This window comes from Aquarana catesbeiana, linkage group LG03 (assembly GCF_042186555.1).
Source record: "Aquarana catesbeiana isolate 2022-GZ linkage group LG03, ASM4218655v1, whole genome shotgun sequence".
In the NCBI taxonomy this organism is placed as follows: Eukaryota; Metazoa; Chordata; class Amphibia; order Anura; family Ranidae; genus Aquarana; species Aquarana catesbeiana.
The window spans coordinates 676,509,048-676,531,576 of record NC_133326.1 but is presented as its reverse complement, the minus strand read 5'-3'; the positions used below and the strand labels follow the sequence as shown (position 1 = coordinate 676,531,576).

Genomic DNA, 22,529 nt, shown 5'->3' with positions numbered 1-22,529 from the left:
GGATAGGATTGGGGTGGACAGATGAAGGGGGAATAATATGGGCAGTGTACAGGGGTATACAGGGAGATATACAGAGAGGGGTATACAGGGAGATATACAGAGAGGGAGATGCAGAGAAGATATAATATAAAAGAAGATGGATGGACAGAGAGAGGAAGGGAGAGACCTTCAGGGTGAAAATGTGTTCTCTGCTTGCAGCCTCCTATTCACTTTTATTCAATTCACGTTCCCGCCCTCGATTTCCTGCTTCCTGGTCACATGTTTCCTGTGACATCACAAGGTTAATCTGCAGGATGGGAACTAGCCACTACCTTATTCGTATACTCAATCACTTGCCATCCTGAGAGGTGATTCTTTATTATTGTTATTGTAACATGAACAAATAAAGTTTCTTGACAAAGCATTCCTGTCTGATTATTGGTCATATACTGTTTTTGCAACCAATCACTGGCGATCCTTTCTCAATGTTCACAAAAGACAACAAATAAAGTTTCTTGACAAGCAATTCTTGTTGTTGGTCACAGATTGTTTTTGCAACCAATGGCTAGCCATTGTGAGGCCAATCTCTGGCGACCCATTATCGAAGTTAACAAAAGACAAACAAATAAAGTTTGTTGACATCCTTATTGTGGTCGCTGGTCACAGATTGTTCTTGCAACCAATCACTCGCCTTTATGGGACCAATCACTGGCGATCCTTTATTGATGTTAACAAAAGACTAACAAATAAAGTTTGATGATAAGCATTCCTAGCTTATTGTGGTCACAGATTGGTCTCAGGATGGCGAGGGATTGGTTGCAAGAACAATCTGTGACCCACGACCACAATGAGCTAGGAATGCTTATCATCAAACTTTATTTGTTTGTCTTTTGTTAACATTATTAAAGGATCACCAGTGATTGGTCACAGAACAATTTGTGACCAGTGACCACAATTAGATAGGAATGCTTGTCATCAAACTTTATTTGTTTGTCTTTTGGTAACATTGATAAAGGATTGCCAGTGATTGGTCTCAAGATGGGCGAGTAATTGGTTGCAAGAACAATCACTGGCGATCGTTATCAAAAGATGAACAAATACGTTTTTTTTGACAAGCATTCCTATCTAATTATTGTTGCTGGGTCACTGATTGTTTTTTGCAAACCAATCACTCACCATTAGGAGACCAACCACTGGCGACCCATTATCGATGTTAACAAAAGATGAAACAAATAAAGTTTGTTGACAACCATTCCTATCTAATTGTGGTCACTGGTCACAAATTGTTCTGTGACCAATCACTGGTGATCCTTTAATAATGTTAACAAAAGACAAACAAATAAAGTTTTGATGATAAGCAATCCTAGCTCATTGTGGTCCGTGGGTCACAGATTGTTCTTGCAACCAATCACTCGCCATCCTGAGACCAATCTGTGACCACAATGAGATAGGAATGCTTATCATCAAACTTTATTTGTTTGTCTTTTGTTAATGTTATTAAAGGATCACCAGTGATTGGTCACATAACAATTTGTGACCAGTGACCACAATTAGATAGGAATGGTTGTCAACAAACTTTATTTGTTCGTCTTTTGTTAACATTGCTAAAGAATCGCTAGTATTTTGGTTGCAAAAACAATCTGTGACCACAATTAGATATGAATGGTTGTTAACAAACTTTATTTGTTCATCTTTTGATAACATTGATAACGGATCGCCAGTGCTTGTTCTTGCAACCAATCACTCGCCATCTTGTGACCAATCACCGGTGATCCTTTAATAATGTGAACAAAAGACGAAAAAATAAAGTTTGATGATAAACATTCCTATCTTATTGTGGTTGCTGGTCACAGATTGGTCTCAGGATGGCGAGGGATTGGTTGCAAATATAATCTGTGACCAACCACAATGAGATAGGGATGCTTATCATCAAACTTTATTTGTTTGTCTTTTTGTTAACATTAATAAAGGATCGTCGGTGATTGGTCTCAGGATGGTGAAAGTTTTGATGACAAGCATTCCTATCTAATTGCGATCGCTTTTTACAGATTGTTTTTGCAACCAATGTTGGCCATGTGTGACCAACGACCACAATTAGATAGGAATGGTTTGTCAACAAACTTTATTTGATCATCTTTTGTTAACCCCTTCCCGCCGAGCGTATGCAGATGTGCGTACTCGGCTTTCCGGGGTTATACCGGGATGATACCCGCAGCTGCAGGCATCATCCCGGTATCGTTTTTTACAGCGGGCGATCAGCTTTCCTGGTATAACAACCGATGCGGCTAAAAGCCGCTCGGCTGTTATACCGGAGGAGCGGGAGAGGACGAAACCCCCTCCCGCCGCTCTTACCGGGCCTCCCATACTATCGGGAGGCCCAATGACCAATCGGACGCCTCCGGCTTGGGGCGGGCTGGAACGAAGCCGTGGGCGGCTTCGTTCCAGCCTCCTAATCGTAAACACGGAAGCGACGTCATGACATCACTTCCGTTTACTCGGCTGCCAATGGCACAGTTTTTTAAAAAATATACAGTATTCAGAATTACTATAAAACGGCGATCTGAATACTGTGAAGTGCAAAGGAGGGACCCCGATCCCTCCATAAAGAGGACCTGTCACCACCTATTACTGTCACAAGGGATGTTTACATTCCTTGTGACAGCAACAAAAGTCATCAACATTTATTTATTTTTTAATCACAATTTATAAATATAAAAATAAATAAGGAAAAAATATATTTTTTTTAAAGCGCCCCCGTCCCCGCGAGCTCACGCAGCAAAGAAAACGCATGCGGAAGTCGCGCCCGCACATGTAAACGGTGTTCAAATCACACATGTGAGGTATCGCCGCGATCGTCAGAGCGAGAGCAATAATTCTAGCACTAGACCTCCTCTGTAACTCTAAACAGGTAACCGTAAAAAAAAATTTAAAGTGTCGCCTATGGAGATTCTTAGGTACCGTAGTTTGTCGCCATTCCACGAGTGCGCGCAATTATAAAGCGTGACATGTTTGGTATCTATTTACTCGGTGTAACATCATCTTTCACATTATACAAAAAATTGGGGTAACTTTACTGTTTCGTTTTTTTTTAATTCATGAAAGTGTCCCTTTTCCCAAAAATGTGCGTTTAAAACACCGCTGCACAAATACCGTGTGATATAAAATATTGCAACAATCTCCATTTTATTCTCTAGATTCTCTGCTAAAAAAAATATATATATATATATATATATATATATATATATATATATATATATATATATATATATATATATATATATATATATAATGTTTGGGGGTTCTAAGTAATTTTCTAGCAAAAAAATACGGATTTTAACTTGTAAACACCAAATTTCAAAAATAGGCTTAGTCATGAAAGGGTTAACATCGATAATGGGTTGCCAGAGATTGGTCTCACAATGGCCAGTGATTGGTTGCAAGAACAATGTGTGACCAACGACCACAATGAGATAGGAATGCTTAGATGACTAGCATCAATACATCAATATTTGTGAAAACAAATAAAGTTTTGTTTTTTTTTATTCGTCTATCGAGTTGCGGTTTCGACTACAACCCCCAGAATGCTTTACGCAGCAAATAAACACCAGCGATTTCCCATGAGCCACCACGCCGGGGCAATCAATCTCGTTATCTCCTATGAGCCCCCTAGCCCCGTGTTCTTATCACATTCCCGCGCTGTTCTCGTAGTTCCGGCGCAGTCACCCCCACTAGTCAGCCAGTTCAGAAAGTGCCCGTTCCCGTGCACCCCCGTCCCACAGCACCCCGGCCCGGCCTGGCCTGGCCTCCATTTCGCTCCGTAGAGAAAATGGCGGCCCGGCTTCTTTTTTTTTTTTTTTTTTTTTTTTTTTTTTTTTACCCCGCCCACCTGAGCCCAGTGGCAGCGCCGGCGTCACGTGCCCACCCTCGCTCTGATTGGGAGGTCGCGAGAAGGAGAAAGGCGGCCGGCCAATCGGAACTAGCCTTTGACTCGAGCCAATAGCGCTAGGCTGCAGGGCACGGGGTTTAAACTGGTGTTGACCAATGAGAGGACGAGGCTGTCGCGCCGCGGCCAATCGGGGAGCAGCGGGCGGGACACGTGACCGGCGAGAGGCGGTGGCGGCGGCGGTTGGGATTTTGAAATCGCAGAGTCGCGTTTTGCGGGAGGAGAGCTCGGTGATCAGGTAACGGGAAGAAGAATTAGAGGAGGAGGGGCGGTGATCGTATTCGGGGGATTATTATCAGTGATGTGACAGGTGTCCTCTTCTTATCAGCAGGATGTCCTACAAGGAGAACGTCAACCCCTTCTACAAGGTGAGTGAGTGCGGCACCCCGGAGCCTCCATACCGGGGAGAGAGAGACATCACCTCCTATATTATCCCGGTCATCGTCCCCCCTGTACCTCCTTCTCATCACCGACCAATCAGCTTCTAGCTTCAGCTTCTTCACTTCAACTTAAACAATGAAACCTGGAAGCTGATTGGCTGCCATGTAGAGCTGTGCCAGAGTCTGCACTCTCCAGTGTTGGTAAATCCCGCACAATACAGTCTATTTCCTGTACAAGAGAACAAAGTGATAGGTGCAATGTTTGTACGCCAGGTGATATATGTGCAACTGTTTTATTATTATAGACGTTTTCAGGAAAATTAATTTATAGCGCAAACACAACAATAAAATTTTTTTTTTTTAAAAAAGTGTGTGTAAAAAATAAATATATATATATATATATATATATATATATATATATATATATATTCTATAAATTTCCCTCCCTGTGAGACACAGAGGTCCCAGAAGACAGCAGGGACCATTCATAACGTGCAGCGGGACATGCGCTGTAGAAAACGGGCTGTGAGGCCACAAGGCTTCCCTTCCTGTGTGCCTTAGTAAGGATGCCGGTGCCTGGAGCTGAGGGACAGATGGGGTGAGGACATCGCGGGCGCCCTGGACAGGGAAGTGTCTTTATATTAAAAGTCAGCAGCTGCAGTATTTGTAGCTGCTGACTTTTAATACCTTTTTTTTATTTTTCTAGCCAGAACTCCGCTTTAAACAGGAGCTCTCGTGCTGTGATGATCGTGGTGATGTCACATGTGCGGTGCAACGGTGGTTTACAGATGTGCACCCTGGTTGTGTGTTTGTATGCGGGGCAACGTGGGATACGGAGATCTTCCTCCCCTGACTTGCTATCCCAAGGGGTTAATAAACCTGTATGTGATAACATTGGGCAGGTGACAGATAATCTTTGTAGAGACATTAGACTCCCTCCGCCCTTCCCTTCTCCACCCAATGGTTAGATGTGTCCCCCGCGGCTGTACTGCTCAGGAGATGGTGGCTCTGTGCTATCACTGGGGGCTCGGTGGGAGGCATAGTGTCCCCATCGTTGGCATGTGTGGTGGGAGGCATAGTGTTCCCATCAGTTGGGGGCTCAGTGGGAGGCATGTACCCATCAGTTGGGGGCTCAGTGGGAGGCATAGTGTCCCCATTATTGGCATGTGTGGTATAATGTACCTGTCAGTGGGAGGCATGGTGTCCCCATCTTTGGCATGTGTGGCAGGAGGCATAATGTACCTGTCAGTGGGAAGCATGTACCCATCAGTCGGGGGCTCAGTGGGAGGCATAGTGTCCTCGTTGTTGGCGTGTGGTGAGAGGCATAATGTACCCGTCAGTTGGGGGCTCAGTGGGCGGCAGTGTCCCCATTGTTGGCATGTGTGGCGTAATGTACCAGTCAGTGGGAAGCATAGTGTTCCCGTCGGGGGCTCAGTGAGAGGCATAGTGTACCCGTCAGTTGGGGGGCTCAGTGGGAGGCATAGTGTACCCGTCAGTTGGGGGGCTCAGTGGGAGGCATAGTGTACCCGTCAGTTGGGGGGCTCAGTGGGAGGCATAGTGTACCCGTCAGTTGGGGGGCTCAGTGGGAGGCATAGTGTTCCCGTCGGGGGCTCAGTGAGAGGCATAGTGTACCCGTCAGTTGGGGGGCTCAGTGGGAGGCATAGTGTCCCCCATCGTTGGCATGTGTGGCGGGAGGCATAATGTACCCATCAGTGGGAGGCCTAGTGTTAATGGGGGGGGAGCTCAGTGGGAAGTATAGTGTCTTCATTGTTGGTGGGAGGGGGTCTGCAGGGGGCATAGTGTCGTTGTGGGAGGCATAGTGCCCCCGTGTTGGTGGGGGGGGGGGTGATGCCTTCCCAGGACTCCCGAAGGCCAGATAAAGTCAGGCAAAGGGCTGCAGTTTGGAGACCAATGAACTACAGAAGATTATTTATATAATTTTTTTTTTTTTTATTACTGTGTGTGTCGGATCCCCTGATGGCCATTATAGAGGGTCCTCCTGTCACCTGAGTGTAGATCTGATCACATTGGTTGTGTTTTGTCTGGTTACATTGTAATAAGCTGTCATTTTATTCCGCAGTTCACAACTCCATCCAGTGCGTCAGCGGCGCAGAGGGTGGTGAGGAAAGAGCCGTGCCAATCGGCCACCAGCTCCACCAGCGGAGGAGGTATGAGGCATCCAATGATCCAAAATTAGAACCCACACACACACCGCTTTCATGGCGGGTTTACTTTTAAAGCTGAACTCTAGTCTGGCTTTTCTGGCCGTTTAATTCCTCCGAAATATTACCAAAAAACGGGGAAGGGATTGGAAAAGGAAAAAAAAAATAGTGGGGGGGTGTGCTTTAAAATACAGCGTGCGGCTCTATGGCAGCGGTGTCACTGTCACCTCTTCTTCTTTCCTCCGCAGTGATGGCCGGCCGGGTGCCGGTGACTGAGAATCAGCCTGAGAGTCAGCTTGACAAACCAACAGAGAGGTGAGTCCCTTTCCTGACGCGCAGAGAAACGCATACTCGTTAAGAAATACAGAGGTGCCCCCTAATTGTTAGTGATACTAAACTCAGGAGCCTCCATTCACTATAATCTGGTCTCCCACAGTACACAGAACATGGAAATTCAATTGATTTAGTAAATATAAACTACTAAATACCTTTTCTCAGCAGTATATAGCAGTCTTATGACTTCTATCGGTGTCTGGTTAAAGCTTGTAGGAGGAGTATTCATCCACCCCCTCTGACTGTCCTATAAGGCTGCAGGACTCCTGACCCACTGATTGGCTGTGCTGTTCACACACACTCCAAAAAAAAAAAAAAAAAAAAATCTCTAGCTATACACATCAAACTGAGCATGTGCAGAGTCCCCCCAAGGCTCTGTACTATCAGCAGATGGATTGGGAACTGTGGAAGAAGGGGAGGATCAGAGCAGACAGGATTAAACAGCTTATTTACACAATGCAGAGGTTTAACTCCTTAGGTTCCACAGTGAGTATAACAAGCATGCTTTACTGTATATACAGATTGATTTTACTGTTGTGTGTGTTTAGTAATGCTTTAACTTCATGGTACCCCGCCTTTCAGAAGAGTCCAGGACTTCCCCCTGTGTTTCTTGTACATTCATTTTATTGGGCTGCCCAAGGTTTAGGAGTGTGTCTATGGGAATGCTTGACCATTCTTCCAGAAGCGCATTTGTGAGGTCAGGCACTGATGTGGATGAGAAGGCCTGGCTCACATCTCCGTTCTAATTTATCCCAAAGGTGTTCTATCAGGTTGAGGTCAGGACTCTGTGGAGGCCAGTCAAGTTCCTCCACCCCAAACTCGCTCATCCATGTCTTTATGGACCTTGCTTTGTGTACTGGTGCACAATCATGTTGGAACAGGAAGGGGCCATCCCCAAACTCCTCCCACAAAATTGGGAGCATGAAATTGTCCAAAATGTCTTGGTATGGTGATTCCTTAAGAGTTCCCTTCACTGGAACTAAGGGGCCAAGCCCAACACCTGAAAAACAACCCCACACCATAATCCCCCCTCCACCAAATGATTTGGACCAGTTCACAAAGCAAGGTCCATAAAGACATGGATGAGCGAGTTTGGGGTGGAGGAACTTAACTGGCCTGAACCGGATAGAACACTTTTGGAACTAATTAGACTGCGAGCCAGGCCTTCTCGTACAAGATCAGTACCTGACCTCACAAATGCGCTTCTGGAAGAATAGTCAAACATTCCCATAGACACACTCCTAAACCTTGTGGACGGCCTTCCCAGAGGAGTTGAAGCTGTTATAGCTGCAAAGGGTGGGACAACTCAATATTGAAGACTGGGATGCCATTAAAGTTCATGTGTGTAAAGGCAGGTGTCCCAATACTTTTGGTAATGTAGTGTGTGGATAGTGATATTGTATGTATGGAGAGGGAGAGATTACGAAATGCTAACCACAACATCACCCCCATCTACATCATCAACCTCATCTGCAGATATCGCCCTAATTGTCCCCTCCGCTCCTCCCAGGACCTCCTGCTCTCTAGCTCCCTTGTTGCCTCCTCCCATCCTCGCCTCCAGGACTTCTCCAGAGCCTCTCCCATCCTCTGGAACTCTCTGCCCTGGTATATCTGATCAGCCCCTACCCTGTCCGCCCGTAGGCGATCCCTGAAAAATCCTTATTCGGGGGGAGCCTATCCCACCTCCACATAAGAACTGTACCCGAGTCACCACCATCAGATCATCCTCGCAGCTATTACCTTTTGTACCACCTCCCCCTCCCTTTAGACTGTGTAAGCTCCATCAGGTGAGGCCCTCGTATTTTAACTGTACTGTCCCCCCTCTACATTGTGAAGCTCTGCACAAACTATTGGCGCTATAGAAATCCTGTATTATAATATATAGTTGTTGTATGGTTTCTTGGGGGGGGGGGGGGGGGGGTACCTGGTTTTGAAAGGTACCCGCTCACACCAAGCATAAGTTTTTCCTACAAGCCCTGCTGAGTCTGTTTGCTCCAAAAAAGAAAATCTGCACAAGGTATTTTACTTAAAAGCCTCCCTTGTGTTGTCATTCAAAACCCCCGACACATTGGATGTGATGTCAGCAGATTTGGAGCTATCACCCAAGTGATGCCATATAATATTCCCCTTTACCTCTTCCCTGGCAGGTATATAACATTTGTATGGGGAGGAGCTGGGCCAGCAACGACAGTAATTTAGACATTCCCAGAGAGAAGACAAGACTATAATGTGTAAGGAGGGAGGGGGGCTGTAATGGGGAATTGTCTTACTGCAGAAATCACATTTTCTAGCAAGTTCAATGGTACATTGCAAGTGAATAGCAAATCATTTTAGGCTCCATTCATGCTTGTACGACTCCTAAGTTGTGCCGAAATTGGAGTGCCAGTTTGACGTAACTTGGAAATGACTTTGGCTTCGATCAGTGATAATGGACAACTGTTGCACAACTTTTGCATCATATAACAGGTACAACTTTTTCATGCCGCTTTTGAGGGTTACCATTGAAGTCTGTGGCCCTCGAGTTGCATAAGAGTTGGACCAAAGCAGTGCATGAACTACTTTGATGTTGCTGTAACTTTAAAGTTGCACAGATATGAATGGTTATCATTGGAAACCATGGGGAATGACTTGTCATGCGACTTTGATGTTCAAAGTTGCATAACAAGTTGCACAAGTGTGAATCGAGCCTTATGGAAAGGAAAAGTATGAGTACGCATTTTATATACTTGATCTTTCTGTTCTTGTACCTGCAAGTAGGTGACTGGGTCTCTTTAATCGGGTACAGCAACAGGGTAAAGGATTAAGCCATATAAAGCCCCATGCACACTGGACATTTTTGATGCTGCTCTTAGGGGCATTTGGCTTTTTTTTTTTTTTTTTCCTACTTTTAAATGCCTGTGTCCATGCACACAAGGGTTCACGGGCAGGGAGGAAATGCCCCAAATTTTGATCCCTCTATAGAGGTTCCCGCCTGACTCAATCTAGACATCGGAAGAAGTTCTGGACAGCCGCACTCCAAAAGTTTGTGTTTTTTTTTTTTTTTTTTTTTTTTTTTTTTGCCTTTTTATTCAAAGAAGTGTCATCTAAAATGCAGGTCACAGCAGAGCGGAAAAAAGCTTACGCGTTTCTCACTACGAACAGTGCTTAATCATAGCTATGATTAAGCACTGTAGTGTGAAACGCGTAAGCTTTTTTCCACTCTGCTGTGACCTGTATTTTAGATGACAATTTTTTTGAATAAAAGGCTAAAAAACATTTTTGGTGTGCGGTTGTCCAGAACTTCTTCCATTGTCTAATTGCTATATGCATTGCCAGCACCTGAGCTTCTAAACTGGAGGAGAGGCTTTTTACTCTTATCTGACCCACCTGGAGTGGTGATACACTCTCTATCTCTCTATCTTGATCTCTGGATTTGACAGTCAATCGAATCTTTTTGTGGCAATGGATGTCGAAAACCTTCTCTTGGTCAGGGGCTGTAGCACTGATGACCACGTCCCAATGAAATATGAGTGTCTGTTGGGCATTTTTTTTTTTTTTTTTTTTTTAAGTGAAACCTTCTATCTCGTTTTTATCTTTTGCGTAAAAAAAAAAAAAAAAAAAAAAAAAAAAAATTTATTTATTTTATTCCCCTATTTTACCAATTTAGCCACAAAAAGTTCTGTCTGAGCGACTTTCAGATTGGCCGCCCTCTGGGTAAAGGCAAGTTTGGGAACGTCTACCTGGCCCGTCACAAGGAGACCAAGTACATCCTGGCCCTGAAGATCCTCTTCAAGTCCCAGCTGGAGAAGGAAGGGGTGGAACATCAGCTGAGGAGGGAAATCGAGATCCAGTCTCATCTCAGGTACACTGGCATGCTTTTACTTTCCTATGGGGGAGATTTACTAAAACTGGAGCACCTGCAATATCTTGCAGCTGTGCATGGTAACCAATCGGCGTCTAACTTCAGCTCGCCCAATTAAGCTTTTGACACTATCACCTTGAAGCTGATTGGATTCCATGCAGAACTGTGCCAGATTTTGCACACTTTCGTTTAGTAAGTCTCCCCCTGTGACAAGCAGGACTTCAAACAGGAAATGTACTGTATGTCTTTCTAGACAGACAAGTGACTTCTGGGTAATTGATGGAGGTGATGGGATCTTTGTAGTGTAATAATAAAGTATGGGAACTGCCATTGATGGCCTCTCCTTTTGAGAATGTTGGTCCCCCCCCCCAGAACAAGTAGTTACTTTAGATCAGGGGTCTCCAAACTTTCTAAACAAAGGGCTCGTTTACTGTGCTTTAGGGGGCTGTACTGTGGCTAGTGGGAGAAGAAAATGCCCTAGTCTCAGTGGGAGCAAACATGTCCCACTTTTGATATTAGGGGAATTATTATTGCCCCATCGTTGGTGTCGGTGGTGTCGGTGGGAGGAATGAGTGCCCCATCGTTGGTGTCGGTGGGTGGAATAGTACCTCAAGGGCTAGACAAAGGCGTGCAAAAGGCTACCCTCGGTCCCTAGTCCGCAGTTTGGACACCACTGCTTTTAGAGAGAAGCCTTATGGAATGCATGCTTATTCTGGGTCTGTTACTGAAAGGTCAAGAGGAGACGGCAAAGTTCCTTTCAACCACTTGGCGACCGCGCTATAGCCGGAAGAAGGCTACAATGCAGTCATCCAGTTCTGGGAGGGCTTCTATAGACTATGTCCCATTTTCATATGGATACAGAGTTGCATGAGAGCGCGATTGTCATTCAATGTGTGACAGTGCTGAAAATTGGCCTGGGCAGGAAGGGGGTAAAAGTGTCCAATAAGCAACTGGTTACAGAACTCCATGATGGAGATCAAATTGATACAATAGCTGTATGTAGTTAGGCAAAACTGTTAATGAGATTTTTGATTCAACTGAGACATGTGGGCTACATAAAGAAAACAAACACCTATATGGCTGCAACATTGGTCTGATGGCTGCAGCTGTCCCCCACTGGCTCCAAGAACTGAGCAATAACATGACCACTGATCGCTCAATTCTTGGCTGGCTCTGGACAAGGTGACTGTTGGTCATTAGCTCTATGCTCTGCCCCTCCAGTGATCACTGGAGGGCTGGGGAGGGGGTGGAAGGAGCTGGCTCAGGGTGTTGGCTGAGTGCTAAGAGGGTGAGCCAGCTGCCAGTCGGGTATCTGGCGGGATCCTTCCAGAGCCTGGAGCAGCTCAGTGACGTCAGCTGACAGCAGGATAATTCTGGCTCACAGGAGAGCACAAGTAAGTTCACTCTTGTGACCCAGAAGAAAAGTATGGACAAAAAAAAGCTATGGCCCTACTTCTCTCTTTAAAATTTGTATAAGACGTCACCATTTTTACACTGCACCTTCCTTCCTTCCGGTGTTTTTTGCTGCCCACTGAGACTACAAATCCCATTTACGTCCTGGGATTTAGTGTCTTGAGTGTGTGGCTCTGTGGTCATGTGTGCAGCAATCAGAAGTACACTACGCATAGGCTTCTGTCTCCGCCTACCTGTATGGAGATGCAGTCTGTTCTTTCCACTGTAGATGGCGCTTGACAGCAGCGGCATTACAGTCGGAGAGGAACTTCTATGATTTCCTGGGTCACTGGGGAAGCCATCCTGATTGGATGCTGCTGCCCCATGTGACGCTGGCAGCCACCTTGGGTCAGGCAGTCCAAGGCCCTTGCCGTACATTTCTCATGCATGTAGCATAGGAACAGGTCATCTGTCTGACGGGGACAGTGATTTGCGGCAGAGAGGGGTTCCAGACGAGTAGGGAAAGGATGGGGTTCTGGGGTATATAATATTAAATTGTGAGAGTCCCTGCCGACAGCTGAACTTAGACTGATCGTTATCTGTCATCTGTCCTTCTTCTTTTTTTTTTTTTTTTTTTTTTTTTCTCTCCATTCAGCTGATAAGTCATCAGTTGTTAAGGATGTGGCGGCCGGTTTGCCAGCCTGCTCCTTAACTAGCTAGTCACTGTTAAACGCCGGAACAAAAATGCTCAATTTGAGTCGCTTAATTTTGGGTGCTGCAATTTTTCGCCGTTCTGGCAGTAAAAGCGTTAACCACGTACGGACCACCTGCCGTCGTTATACGTGACTACTTTGAAGAGAGGCCCCCCCTCCCACCGCGCTCCGGATCCCTCCACCGCGCTCCGGAGCCATCGGCAGCGGCGGAGGCAGTCTGCTCCTTCTTCCTGCTAGGCATGGAGACGAGTGAAGGGAAGATGGCCCCCATCCATCTCCATATCAAAACGTCACTTCCGCCCATAGCTCTTAAAGGGACATTTAAAAAAAAAAAAAAAAACATTTTAAATGACCAAATTTTTTTTTTTATTATTGCATTTTAGTGTAAATATGAGATCTGAGGTCTTTTTGATCTCACATTAAAGAGGTCCTGTCATCCTTTTTTTTTTTTTTTTTTTTTTTTTTTTTTTTTTCCTGTTACAAGGGATGTTTACATTCTTTGTAATAGGGATAAAAGTGACACTTTATTTATTATTTTTTAAAAGAACAGTGTAAATATATAAGGTCGAGCTCGCATGCCTACATGAGCAGCGCCCGCATATGAAAACGGTGGTCAAACCACACATGTGAGGTATCGCCGCGATCGGTAGAGCGAAAGCAATAATTCTAGCCCTAGACCTCCTCTGTAACTCAAAACATGCAACCTGTAGAATTAGTTTTTTTAAAATGTCACCTGTCCAGATTTTTAAGGGTAAAAGTTTGTTGACATTCCACGAGCGGGCGCAATTTTGTAGCGTGACATGTTGGGTATCAATTTACTTGGCGTAACATTATCTTTCACAATATAAAAAAAAAAATTGGGCTAACTTTACTATTTTATTTTTTAATTCAAAAAAGTGTATTTTTTTCCAAAAAATGTGCGCTTGTAAGACTGCCGTACAAATTTTGGTATGACAAAGTATTGCAACGACCGCCATTTTATTCTCTAGGGTGTTCGAAAAAAATTATATACTGTATTTATTGGCGTATAACACTCACTTTTTCACCATGAAAATCGGGTGCAAATAGCGTGTGCGTGTTATACGCCAATACTTCAATTTTAGCTGCGTCGGAGGGCACAGGGAGGGGGGCGGGATGAGCACCATCAGATTACATACAGTGAGAATCTCCTGTTTACTTGGCGGCCTCTGTAATAGGAAGTCCCGTCTCCTGGGCCGCCATTGGATCATTGTTCTGTCTATCATAGGAGATTCTCACTGTATGTAATCTGTCGGCGCTCATCCCGCCCCCCCTCCCTGTCCCCTCCAGGCTGCAGATGGGCATTGATGGCAATGATGAGGCTGCATTGATGGCACTTGTGAGGCTGCAGATGGGCATTGATCAGGCTGCATTGATGGCAATGGTGAGGCTGCAGTTGGGCACTGACCCTTATTTTGCTTCAAAGTTCCTTAATTAAAATTTAAGTTTTTTTTTTCCTGAAACTTCCCTCTTAAAATGAATGTGCGTGTTATATGCCGATAAATACGGTATATGTGTGTGTGTGTGTGTGTGTGTGTGTGTGTGTGTGTGTGTTTGGGGGTTCCAAGTAATTTTCTAGCAAAAAAAACTGTTTTTTAATTGTAAACAAATCTCAGAAAGAGGCTCGGTCCTTAAGTGGTTACAGGCTTAGGAACATGCTGTAATTATGATGTATATCGCTGTCTTTTTGGTGCACAAACCCATCTGATCATCTACTCCTTGTATATCCTTCCACAGGCATCCAAACATTCTCCGCTTGCTGAACTACTTTCATGACCGCAAACGTATTTTTCTGATGCTGGAGTACGCTGCACGGGGAGAGCTGTACAAGGAGCTGCAGAAATGTGGTCGCTTCGATGAGCAGAGGAGCGCCACGGTAAGCAAGATGCTTGTAGTAATCCCGCCATGGGAGAAACAGAGGCAGCCATTGCTGACCTCACCTGAAAATGCTGTGGCTGCCTATTACCAAGTGACATGAATGTAGAGTCCAGGCAATACAAGACTTGGGTTGGTCTTCAGATCTCTGTGGGGGTCCCAAGTCAATGTTCATGAGGCCCCCCATTTGCCTGAGGGTACTTGGCTGCACTTGTGGACTAACCCAGCGTTTCTAAACCTTTTTCCAGTCGGGGCGCCCTTGATAAGTATCTTCAGTCTTGAGGCACCCCTATATTTTGGTTCACGTTATGGTGTGTCGCGGAACACGCGCAAAATCACGCTCATTTCCGACAGACAAATGCTCTGCTCTTTAGGGGTGCCTTTTGGTGCAGCGCAATTTAAAAAAAAAAAGGGGGGTAAGGCTCTTCTTTTCCTGTGGGTAGGGAAGCCCATTGAAATGAATGGGCTGCCCTACATGCAGCAGCCATCAACACAGAGTTGAACCAAGGGCTTGTTCACATGTCAGGTTTAAGGGGCGGTAAAACCACATGGCTGAGCTATTTTTACCACCCCCAACTTATCCTTCAGCTGCAGAGGCAGCAGCTGGAGGTATACCCAGGGTGAATGGGTCTCTGCACTGCAACCACTCCGCAACTGTGTGCTTTGCACAGTTGTGTAGTGATGCTGCATTTATAGGCTTAAAACAGGTAGTGAGGGGGCAACATGTTGCCTCTGAAAAGCGATCTGAGCATGGATTGCTTTTTTAGAGGAGCAGCAGTTGTGTGTGTTATTTTTATTCCCCCCAGGAATTCCGCTTTAAAGTGATACTAAACAGTTTAATTTGAATTGTCCCTTTCTCTTTCTGTATGTGGATGATGGCACTGTAATTATTTTATTAAAGGAAAAGAACATCTATGTACTTTTTTTTTTTTTTTTTTTTTTTTTTTTTTTTTCCTAATTGATATAGAGCTGTCACATGACCTGGCTCTCTCCTAGCCTGTCTGCAGGGAAACCTAAGACCCCTTTCACACCGAGGTTGTTTTGCAGGCGCTATAGCGTTAAAAATAGCGCCTGCGATCCGCCCTTAAACAGCTGCAACATTGTCTCCAGTGTGAAAGCCTGAGGACTTTCACGCCGGAGCGCTGCGCTGGCAGGACGTCAGAAAAAGTCCTGTCAGCAGCTTCTTTGGAGCGGTGTGTTTACCGCTCCTCCACCGCTGCTCCCCATTGAAATCAATGGGGCAGCGCTGGGATACCGCCGGAAAAACGCCGCTATTGCGGGCGGTTTTAACCCATTCTCGCCCGCTAGCGCGCGGGGGGGGTAAAAGCGCCCTGCTAGCGGCCAAAATGCGCCGCAAATCCGGTAAAACACCGCTATAAATAGCGGCGTTTTACCGCCGACGCTATAGGCGGCTCGGTGTGAAAGGGGTCTTAGCAGGAGGAGCTTCTAGTCCTCTGCTGCTGGTCACATGTTTAACCACTTCAATACCGGGCACTTAGACACCTTCCCGCCCAGGCCAGTCTTCAGCTTTTAGCGCTGTCACACTTTGAATGACAATTGCGCGGTCATACAACACTGTACTCAAACAATTTTTTTTATCATTTTGTTCCCACCAATAGAGCTTTCTTTTGGTGGTATTTGATCACCTCTGCCATTTTTTATTTTTTGTGCAACAAATAAAAAAGACAGAAAATTTTGAGAAAAAAGTTTTTGTTTCTGTTAAAATTTTTTGTAAATAAGTACGTTTTCTTCTTCAATGACGGGCACTGATACGGCGGCGCTGGTGGGAACCGATGAGGCGGCGCTGGTGGGAACCGATGAGGCGGCGCTGATGATACTGATTGATGGCAGTGATGCCCCTAAGGGTGGCATTGCTGGGCATCACTGCTATATAATGGTGCCAATCAGTGCCCATTTGTGGGCACTGATTGGCACAGATTGGGCACTTGTGGATGGCCATCCACATGTTGCCCCCTTCCCTGGTGGTCCTAGTGGCGATCTCTGGTGGTCCAGTGTGGTGGTCTGAGGGGGGGGCTGTGCTGACACACCGCTCCACCGATCGCCGCGATGCGCGCTGGCATGTTATCCTGCTGGACGTCATATGACGCCCAGTCAGGATAACTGAACCACTTCCCGGACGTCATTCCACTATAGGGCGGGAAGTGGTTAAAAAAAAAACTGCATTTGAGATACAGAGTAAAAAAAAAAAAAAAAATCAAACTGTTTTTCGGTTGTCATACAAATATATATTTGAAATCAAATCTCTATTATTTTCTGGAAATAAGGTGTGAGCAGATTTCTGCCATTCACAGGCTGCGTCTTAGAATAAGCGGGAGGTGAATTCTCCATCAATCTACATGTAATATTCCGCCCTCGTTGTGTTTAGCTGGTTAGTGGAAGAATGGAGTGGGCTGTCATTCACCACTGTGTATACACCCGCATGTGTGACTCTATAATCACATGGGCTGTTCAGATGTTGGGCTGCTACACACAGTTTTTTTTTTTTTTATCTTAATGCATAGCATGTATTAAGATAAAAAAAAAAAAGTCTGCCTTTACAACTCCTTTAACCCCTTCCCTGCCAGTGTCAGTTATACAGTAATCGGTGCATTTTAATAGCACTGGTCCCCAAAAAAATGTCATCTGTCCATTAGTCCTGCTAAAAATCAGATAACCGCCTCCACTAGTAAAAATAATAAAAATGCCATGAATCTATCCCCTATTTTGTAGACGCGATAACTTTTGCGCAAACCTATCAATATACGCTTATTGCGATTTTTACTTTTTTTTTTTTTTTTTTTTTTTTGGATATTTATTATAGCAAAAAAGTAAAAAAAATTAATTTTTTTTTTTTTTTTTTTTTTATGGGAGCATGTAAATGTATATTCAGCAGGTAAGCTGGGACCTTCTCACTCTTGGCACCACATTGGGAACGGCAGAGAGAAGTAATTTGTTGTGTATTCTATAAATTCTTTGTTTCTTTTCAGTGTATAGAGGAGCTCGCGGATGCTCTCCAATACTGCCATGAGAGGAAGGTTATCCATAGGGACATCAAACCGGAGAATCTTCTGGTGGGGTACAAGGGAGAGCTGAAGATTGCTGACTTTGGCTGGTCGGTTCACGCCCCCTCACTCAGGTATGTTCTGAGCCTGAAATATGGTGCATACTGCTGGGCAGGGATTACCAAGACTCTGCTATAGGATGAATACTGCTGGGCAGTGACTGACTTGGAATATGAAGCATACTGCCGGGCAGGGATTGCCGACACGGGTATGGGAAGCATACTGCCGGGCAGGGATTGCCGACACGGGTATGGGACGCATACTGCCGGGCAGGGATTGCCGACACGGGTATGGGACGCATACTGCCGGGCAGGGATTGCCGACACGGGTATGGGACGCATACTGCCGGGCAGGGATTGCCGACACGGGTATGGGACGCATACTGCCGGGCAGGGATTGCCGACACGGGTATGGGACGCATACTGCCGGGCAGGGATTGCCGACACGGGTATGGGACGCATACTGCCGGGCAGGGATTGCCGACACGGGTATGGGACGCATACTGCCGGGCAGGGATTGCCGACACGGGTATGGGACGCATACTGCCGGGCAGGGATTGCCGACACGGGTATGGGACGCATACTGCCGGGCAGGGATTGCCGACACGGGTATGGGACGCATACTGCCGGGCAGGGATTGCCGACACGGGTATGGGACTCTTTCTTCATAACAGTGACTACTGAGACCAAAATAGGGTACATACTGTTGAGCAGTACTCAGTCTCTACTATACTGTTACAGGCGACGCACTATGTGTGGCACACTGGACTATTTGCCGCCAGAGATGGTGGAGGGGAGGACCCACGACGAGAAGGTGGACTTGTGGTGCGCAGGGGTTCTCTGCTACGAGCTCCTGGTCGGGTCGCCGCCTTTCGAGAGCCCAACCCACACGGAGACCCACCGCAGAATAATCAAGGTGAGCTGGTGAAGGGAATTTGGATTTGTAAAATCTAAGGATGTGCTGTCACTTTATTTGCACAATAAATTAGTGTTACGCTTAGACTAGAAATTACCTGTACATTGAGTCCATAGCACTTATACAATGGTAGTGAAGAAAGGAAACTGGATCTCAGGGGTAACCCTGCCGCTCTCCACACCAGCGGGACACCGGATGCTGAAAATAGATCAAAGGAAGAGAGAGCGCACGGGCTCCTGGTGGTGTATCCCTTTTAATGTAAAGTTAAAAACAAAGGTAATCACAATTTGAAACTGGTTTAAGGCATTGTACTAGAGATGCACTGATACGTCGGCTAAAAATGGTGTTATTGCCATTTTGCCGATTTAAAAAAAAAAAAGGGTATTGATAAAGGTGCCGAAAACGCACGCACTTTTACTGTGCTTATGTTTTTTCATAGGTCATGTAATTTAAAAACATAACACTGGTGCGTTCTTGCTGCATTTTCAATGCCTATCAACGGGGAGGTGCGGGGTGTTTTTTGGCAAAAAAAAAAAAATGCAGCAAGCAGGATTTTTAACACCACAATGGAAGTGCAACACACCAGAAGACACAATTTTTAAGGGGATGCATTATGTACTAAAGAATGGTCAATAATGGCCGACAAATTCATATTAATTTAAATTTGTGATATTAACTAAAGTCGAACAAAATGCAATTCTATATAAAAATCTATTTGTTAAAAACCGTCAGTTTCAGTTTTCGGTCAAGTGCATCCTGCATTTTCGGTACCTAAATTTTCCATTCGGTGCACCTCTACATTGTACCCAAACTGTCCCAGTCCTGTTGATGGGAAATCTTCTGATGCTGACCTGCAGCACAGAGTCCAGCTGCACTGTCTCTCCCCCCCCCCCCAAACTGACAATCTTGTGCGCACTGCCAGTCACCCGGCAGGCCTGCTCCATGCATGGCACTGCTTGATAGAAGATGGGCAGCTGAAAGCAGCCAACTTTTACCCTCCTATCTTCTTTCAAGCAGTGCCATGCATGGAGCCAGCCTGCCTTGTCAGCTGGTGGAGTGAGGGACACAGTCCTGTGCTGCGGCGACAGGACTGTGACAGTTTGGACACAATGCCTTTAAATGAGCTTGAGTGAAATGCCTTTAAGTGAGTGTGATTACCTTTTTTTTTTTTTTTTTTTTTTTTTTTTTCTGTGTTTAAATTTACATTTTAAAAGGATTCTGCACCAGGTGTCTTCTCTTGTTTTGATCTGTTGTCACTTTTTTTGCAGTTTGTGTTTGAAGTGTGTACAGCAAGATTTTACAAACCATTTGTACAGTTTTGAGCCGCTTTGTGGAAGCATTTAACCACTTGACCTCCAGGCTTTTTTGCTGACACTTTTTTTTTTTTTTTTTTTTTTTTTTTTTTTTTTACATGTAGAAATCCAATTTATATATATATATTTATATTTTACCAAAAAAAAAAAGGCAATTGCAAACGCCCATGCCACAAACTGGAAATTTTAATAAAGCAATTCAGCAGCTAGTTTGCAGCTACGATTGCTTTTACAAGAGACCTGACTGTCAGCTCTAAATTAAAAAAAAAAAAAAAAAGTACTGGGAGCTACAGGCATCATCCCATTATAACCACTCGTACATCGCTTGTCGTCACCCTTCAGATCTACTTTGGGGATGTTAACCTCTTCGTGCTGAGCCCATGTAAATATACACACCGGACTTTGGCACAGAGCAGCCGCATATTTGCGTGCAGTAGAGCTGTGCCGAGAGCTGAAAGCTCATCTGCTGTTGCAATCAGAAGCTTTCCTGATCATGTGACCGCCAATCATGGAGGTCACATAACCATAAGCCCTGCCTCCCAGCATTCTAAACCCTAAAGGGCCAGCAGGCGCTGGCTCGAAGGGGTCAAACACAGATTTTAATGGGGTGTGTGTGTGTGCTGTCACTGATCTGCCAGCAAGCATAAAGAAGAACTGATCTCGGGAAGCGGTGCCTACAAGTCTGAATCAAAGCAATGGGACTTCAGGCCTTTCAGAAGATCAATTAGAAACCAAATAAGGGTGTAGAAGCAACCAAGGGGTGCTGGCTTTAAAAAATGCTTCTGCCTTCCCCTTCCATCTTGCACAGTTGTACAGGCTCCTCTCCTACTGAAATGGCTTGCTCTGATTTCACTGCACACTGTGAGCTTCTCACAATGTGCATTAGATGCTGCAGCAAGTCAGTTTGCCTCATTTCCTGGCTGGAGGATGCCCAGCATTCTTTTCCACTCCAGTCTGACTGACTCTGGCCCACCGCCTTAAATTATTGGATTTCAGTTATGTAGGGTCAGCATCACATGTGGGCGTTATCTAGGGTGGTCTACATCCAAATGCAGGGAACGCCCAGGCTGGCATCACCCATCAAGGCATTTTTTGATATTTGCAAAACTTTAGATACTTGCACAAGCGCCCCAGAGCCGGGAGTGGCAGGTCATTTACTAGGTATGTGATCAGGCGCAGAGCGGCTGCACTGCCGCAGTAAATGTACGGTGGGCGGTTCACAAGTGATTAATACATAATAAATGTAATTTCATAAGTGTGGTGTAGGCACCTATATTTGACTTGATATTTGTCTTGCAATGCCCTGTACAGCAGGGCTTAGACTCGTAGAGGGAGAAGTTAATACAAGAAGCTAATTGGCTGCACTCATGTGGTGATGTGGTAATGCTAGTAGGAGAGGGCAGATTCATGAGCTTATCCTGCTGCTTCTCCTTTCACTGTGCAGTCCCAGGTTGGGGGAGGGACAAGATCTGCTGGTTTTAGTTACAGCAGAGAAAGATCAGATCTACTAGACAGGGCTGTGTAAAAGTTAAGACTGGATGGACAGAAATACAAATTCTTTGTCAGGTACAGTTGCTCCTGTATTAGTATTATCAGTTTGCCTGCCCTTGACTTTCTGCTCATCTATGAGTACATTACATTATTTTCTGTCTCCTCCTCCTAGGTTGACCTACGGTTTCCTTCCTTCCTATCCGAAGGATCCAAAGACCTCATCGGCAAGCTCTTAAAATACAACCCATTACACCGCCTGCCACTCAAAGGCGTCATGGAGCACCCGTGGGTGCGTGCCAACTCTCGTCGGATCATGCCCCCAAGCTTTGATTCCGTTGTGGCCAAATAGCCTCCCGTCGGTGATGTGTATGTTCTCATACCTGTAACCTGGTCACATGACACAACTCGGCTTCTGACTTCCATCAAATGTATATACTGTTGAATAGAGCACTCTGATGGGTTGTAGGGTGTGCTGCACACATTACGTGTATATGACTTGGGGGTAACACGGGGCCAGCTATTCATGTTTATAGGGAAAAGATTGTGTGCTGTATAATACTCTGGATATTTATATATTGGGAGCGCAAGTGTTTCTATTTTCAGTGAATGAGCAGAATGACTGACTGCTGGAACAAGTCTAACACCAACTAACATGCCTTAATGGCTTGTGACTGCTGCAGAACTACATATCCCAGCAAGCCCTGGTGGCATCTGGCTGTTAACACACTGGGATCAGTTGTTCTCCAGCTCAAGGGGCGGAGAAGGCTAAAGACCTTTTTATGTGCAAAGTCAACTGAATTCTTTTTATTTTCGATGTGAGTTTTTCAAGCTTGGATTTCCTCCTTTTTTTTATGTATCTTTTTAATAGGTTTTGTCTTATTTTAGTGTTCTGGTTTTGGGGCACTGTGTATTACCTTTTTACTGTCACATGTAACGTTTTGTAAATAAAATCATATGTTTTTCTAAATAAAAAAACAAAAAAGTCTTTTATTACTTGTATAGAGGGGGGGTTGACCAAACCTCTGCTCACTGCAACCTCCCTCTTTTGGTCCTTTGTGTGGCTCAACCAAAGAACACTCTGACTTGCCATTTTAATGGGCTGAGATTTGGGG

At 45.2% G+C, this 22,529-nt stretch overlaps 1 protein-coding gene across 2 annotated transcripts; it reads left to right on the top strand.

The window, feature by feature from the left end:
- The first annotated feature begins 3,970 nt into the window (after positions 1 to 3,970).
- Positions 3,971 to 22,351, top strand: AURKB (aurora kinase B). 2 transcript variants are annotated; one of them, XM_073622916.1, is made up of 9 exons: positions 3,971 to 4,160; positions 4,254 to 4,290; positions 6,383 to 6,470; positions 6,713 to 6,779; positions 10,444 to 10,638; positions 14,499 to 14,637; positions 17,624 to 17,772; positions 18,439 to 18,613; positions 21,590 to 22,351. In XM_073622916.1, exons 1-9 carry the CDS (start codon positions 4,021 to 4,023, stop codon positions 21,764 to 21,766), a joined length of 1,167 nt encoding a protein of 388 aa, XP_073479017.1. In that variant the 5' UTR covers positions 3,971 to 4,020; the 3' UTR covers positions 21,767 to 22,351. The 2 variants fall into 2 exon arrangements, with proteins under 2 accessions (XP_073479017.1, XP_073479016.1); XM_073622915.1 differs by having other exon boundaries at positions 3,973 to 4,160; positions 4,251 to 4,290.
- Positions 22,352 to 22,529: the final 178 nt, after the last annotated feature.